The sequence below is a fragment of the Procambarus clarkii genome, chromosome 30 (genome assembly GCF_040958095.1).
Source record: "Procambarus clarkii isolate CNS0578487 chromosome 30, FALCON_Pclarkii_2.0, whole genome shotgun sequence".
In the NCBI taxonomy this organism is placed as follows: domain Eukaryota; kingdom Metazoa; phylum Arthropoda; class Malacostraca; order Decapoda; family Cambaridae; genus Procambarus; species Procambarus clarkii.
The window spans coordinates 25,218,733-25,223,793 of NC_091179.1; the positions used below are offsets into that span (position 1 = coordinate 25,218,733).

At 49.3% G+C, this 5,061-nt stretch overlaps 1 protein-coding gene across 1 annotated transcript; it reads right to left on the reverse strand.

Moving 5' to 3' along the window:
• Positions 1 to 527: 527 nt before the first annotated feature.
• LOC138369968 (uncharacterized PPE family protein PPE24-like) lies at positions 528 to 1,907 on the reverse strand. The gene has a single exon (XM_069333726.1). The coding sequence runs from the start codon at positions 1,905 to 1,907 to the stop codon at positions 528 to 530; it is 1,380 nt and encodes a 459-aa protein (XP_069189827.1).
• Between the last annotated feature and the right edge of the window lie 3,154 nt (positions 1,908 to 5,061).

The following is a 5,061-nucleotide window of genomic DNA, read 5'->3' on the forward strand; positions in this document are numbered from 1 at the left end:
GTTAGCATTGTAAATGCCCGGCCACGTCTGTGGTAGAAAATAATAATAATAATAATAACAAACTGGTTAGCATTGTAAATGCCCGGCCACGTCTGTGGTAGAAAATAATAATAATAATAATAAAAATCTGGTTAGCATTGTAAATGTCTGGCCACGTCTGTGGTAGAAAATAATAAAATAATAAAAACTACAATATAAACTCTGCGGTGAATATTTAATAAACTCATTTACATTGAACACACGATCAAATATTTTTACTAATTAGCAACAAGTACAGAAGGTTTGAACTTAACAATCTTCACATGAAAAGGTTTAAGTACTTGACGTTAATTTAAAAAGCATTTATAATATTCGTCTTAAGAAAGACTAAACTTTATAATGCTCAGTCTTGAGCCAAGCTGAGGACGGTCGTGGCTCGCGGGCTTAATTAGCAAACGGCGTCTTAGCTTTAGTGAGGATTTAAAGTTGAATTACATGGTTTAGTAGTTTGTTTAAAGCAGACAAATATTATCTTGAAATGGTCTTGCTTAACGAGCTAAGATGGTGATTTTGTGTATTGCGTCTGCTTGTGCAGGTTCAGGTGTAGTGACCTCTGCTCTCATGTATACCTGTACACTCAAGGCAGGTGTAGTGACCTCAGCTCTCATGTACACCTGAACACTCAAGGCAGGTGTAGTGACCTCTGCTCTCATGTACACCTGAACACTCAAGGCAGGTGTAGTGACCTCTGCTCTCATGTACACCTGTACACTCAGGGCAGGTGTAGTGACCTCTGCTCTCATGTACACCTGAACACTCAAGGCAGGTGTAGTGACCTCAGCTCTCATGTACACCTGAACACTCAAGGCAGGTGTAGTGACCTCTGCTCTCATGTACACCTGAGCACTCAGGGCAGGTGTAGTGACCTCTGCTCTCATGTACACCTGAGCACTCAAGGCAGGTGTAGTGACCTCTGCTCTCATGTACACCTGAACACTCAAGGCAGGTGTAGTGACCTCTGCTCTCATGTACACCTGAACACTCAAGGCAGGTGTAGTGACCTCTGCTCTCATGTACACCTGTACACTCAGGGCAAGTGTAGTGACCTCTGCTCTCATGTACACCTGAACACTCAGGGCAGGTGTAGTGACCTCTGCTCTCATGTACACCTGAACACTCAGGGCAGGTGTAGTGACCTCTGCTCTCATGTACACCTGAACACTCAGGGCAGGTGTAGTGACCTCTGCTCTCATGTACACCTGTACACTCAGGGCAGGTGTAGCGACCTCTGCTCTCATGTACACCTGTACACTTAGGGCAGGTGTAGTGACCTCTGCTCTCATGTACACCTGAACACTCAAGGCAGGTGTAGTGACCTCTGCTCTCATGTACACCTGTACACTCAGGGCAGGTGTAGTGACCTCTGCTCTCATGTACACCTGAACACTCAGGGCAGGTGTAGTGACCTCTGCTCTCATGTACACCTGAACACTCAGGGCAGGTGTAGTGACCTCTGCTCTCATGTACACCTGAACACTCAGGGCAGGTGTAGTGACCTCTGCTCTCATGTACACCTGTACACTCAGGGCAGGTGTAGCGACCTCTGCTCTCATGTACACCTGTACACTTAGGGCAGGTGTAGTGACCTCTGCTCTCATGTACACCTGAACACTCAAGGCAGGTGTAGTGACCTCTGCTCTCATGTACACCTGAACACTCAGGGCAGGTGTAGTGACCTCTGCTCTCATGTACACCTGAGCACTCAGGGCAGGTGTAGTGACCTCTGCTCTCATGTACACCTGAACACTCAAGGCAGGTGTAGTGACCTCTGCTCTCATGTACACCTGAACACTCAAGGCAGGTGTAGTGACCTCTGCTCTCATGTACACCTGTACACTCAAGGCAGGTGTAGTGACCTCTGCTCTCATGTACACCTGAACACTCAGGGCAGGTGTAGTGACCTCTCAAAGTCTCGAACCCGCGACCCCATGAGCGGCAGAGAGAAGCTCACTTAACTGCACCACGGACAGCCTTAAGAAAGAAGGATTTCCGAAGCAGCTAACCGCTAACCAACTGAGATTTCACACCTTCCCTGGCTGCCACTGGAACACAGGAATTTAGACGAATAGGAATTATTCCAGTCGTGTGGTGGTTACTGCTTTCGCTCATGGTGTCGGCGGTTCGAGACTTCTAGTACCCAATAGATATATATATATATATATATATATATATATATATATATATATATATATATATATATATATATATATATATATATATATTTACATCATTCCCCTGCATAACAGTCAAAAGCTGCCTCTTCCTACCCACAACAGCCAAATCAGACAGTTACCTCAAGCCAAACGTCTGGAGAGCTCCACCACGGCACCCCTCTTCCCCCAGTCCCGAGAGCCCCCACACACCAGGTGAGCTCAGGTGACGTGTCCCACACGCTAACAACCCGCTACTTCACCGGGTCACAGTTACACCTCACCGTGCCACCGTCGTGACGTCACCCGCAGGTGTGTATGGAGGCTCCGGGCAGCGACCCCAGCAGGCAGACAACAACACCTACAAACCAGTGCGCTGAAACAGAAGCCAAAAAAGAAACAGGGAAAAAGGAGGAAACCCCACCTCCATATAAAACTTGGAGCTAATTATCACAGAATAACAAAGTTATCGCGAATAAGCCAATTACGGGCTCGCCATAGTCCGTGCTACATGGACATTTGGTTCTGAGTAGTTAAATCTAACACAACAACAACCCAGCAGGCAGAGTGCTCTCTGAGGGTGTACACGTCTCCTCCACTCGGGGGTTGATCTCTGGCTCTTTGGTCCCGCCTCTCAACTGTCAATCAACAGGTGTACAGGTTCCTGAGCCTACTGGGCTCTATCATATCTACACTTGAAACTGTGTATGGAGTCAGCCTCCACCACATTACTTCCTAATGCATTCCACCTGTTAACTAGCGGACGTGGTCTGGCAACGAGGCGGACGGTGGACGTGTGGTGTAGTGTACACAGTGTAGACTCACCCTTCTTGTGTGGTCTACAGTAACGTAAATATTAACTTGGTTTATTCTTGTGTGTAAACCAAGTTGTCTGTAAATATTATTTTGTTATGATTATTATTATAAGTAAAGTCTTTCATTATTTATGATTATTCTTTACTACAGCTACCAGGTATTTGCTGCGCTACCTACATATATATATATATATATATATATATATATATATATATATATATATATATATATATATATATATATATATATATATATATATATATATATACATAATATATGTATTAACACGAATTATATATGTATTTGTAAAATCTGTGATGTAAAGATTAAAACACCATTCCACAGTCACGTGACATTAGAGCAGGGCGGTGATTGGTGGGGTTGGGGGGGGGGGGGCGGCGGCTAGGGAGCTTAATGACCCACTAATTACAAGGGTCGCTGATAGAGGCCACACTCGTAATTGAGAGTGTAAAAACAGGGTAATTACATAGTAACTACCGAATGGTTATCGAGGTAACGACATGGTTTGATAACCCAGGATGAACTGGCAGTTGATAATTATTATAGTAGCTTAATGGCTGTGTAACGAGTTAAGATATTGTAACGTAGAGATGGAGGGGGGGCGGGTTCCCCCTCTCTACTGTCCTCCCCTCTGTCCCCTCCCCTTCCCCGTCTCCCCTTCCCGTCTCCCCTTCCCGTCTCCCCTTCCTGTCTCTCCTTCCCACCTCACATGAACGAGGACACCTCTTACCTCGTGTAGGCACGAGGCTTTCTGAGTTCAGGTGAGGGGTGGTCACAGTAAGGGGTGGTCACAGTGAGGGGTGGTCACAGTAAGGGGTGGTCACAGTGAGGGGTGGTCACAGTAAGGGGTGGTCACAGTGAGGGGTGGTCACAGTGAGGGGTGGTCACAGTGGTGGTGGTCACAGTGGTGGTGGTCACAGTGAGGGTGGTCACAGTGGTGGTGGTCACAGTGAGGGGTGGTCACAGTGAGGGTGGTCACAGTGAGGGTGGTCACAGTGGTGGTGGTCACAGTGAGGGGTGGTCACAGTGAGGGTGGTCACAGTGAGGGTGGTCACAGTGAGGGTGGTCACAGTGAGGGGTGGTCACAGTGAGGGGTGGTCACAGTGAGGGTGGTCACAGTGGTGGTCACAGTGGTGGTGGTCACAGTGAGGGTGGTCACAGTGAGGGTGGTCACAGTGGTGGTGGTCACAGTGAGGGGTGGTCACAGTGAGGGTGGTCACAGTGAGGGTGGTCACAGTGGTGGTGGTCACAGTGAGGGTGGTCACAGTGAGGGTGGTCACAGTGGTGGTGGTCACAGTGAGGGGTGGTCACAGTGAGGGTGGTCACAGTGAGGGTGGTCACAGTGGTGGTGGTCACAGTGAGGGGTGGTCACAGTGAGGGTGGTCACAGTGAGGGTGGTCACAGTGGTGGTGGTCACAGTGAGGGGTGGTCACAGTGAGGGTGGTCACAGTGAGGGTGGTCACAGTGGTGGTGGTCACAGTGAGGGGTGGTCACAGTGAGGGTGGTCACAGTGAGGGTGGTCACAGTGGTGGTGGTCACAGTGAGGGGTGGTCACAGTGAGGGTGGTCACAGTGAGGGTGGTCACAGTGGTGGTCACAGTGAGGGGTGGTCACAGTGAGGGTGGTCACAGTGAGGGTGGTCACAGTGGTGGTGGTCACAGTGAGGGGTGGTCACAGTGAGGGTGGTCACAGTGAGGGTGGTCACAGTGGTGGTGGTCACAGTGAGGGGTGGTCACAGTGAGGGTGGTCACAGTGAGGGTGGTCACAGTGAGGGTGGTCACAGTGAGGGGTGGTCACAGTGAGGGGTGGTCACAGTGAGGGTGGTCACAGTGGTGGTCACAGTGGTGGTGGTCACAGTGAGGGTGGTCACAGTGAGGGTGGTCACAGTGGTGGTGGTCACAGTGGTGGTGGTCACAGTGAGGGTGGTCACAGTGGTGGTCACAGTGAGGGGTGGTCACAGTGAGGGGTGGTCACAGTAAGGGGTGGTCACAGTGGTGGTGGTCACAGTGGTGGTGGTCACAGTGAGGGTGGTCACA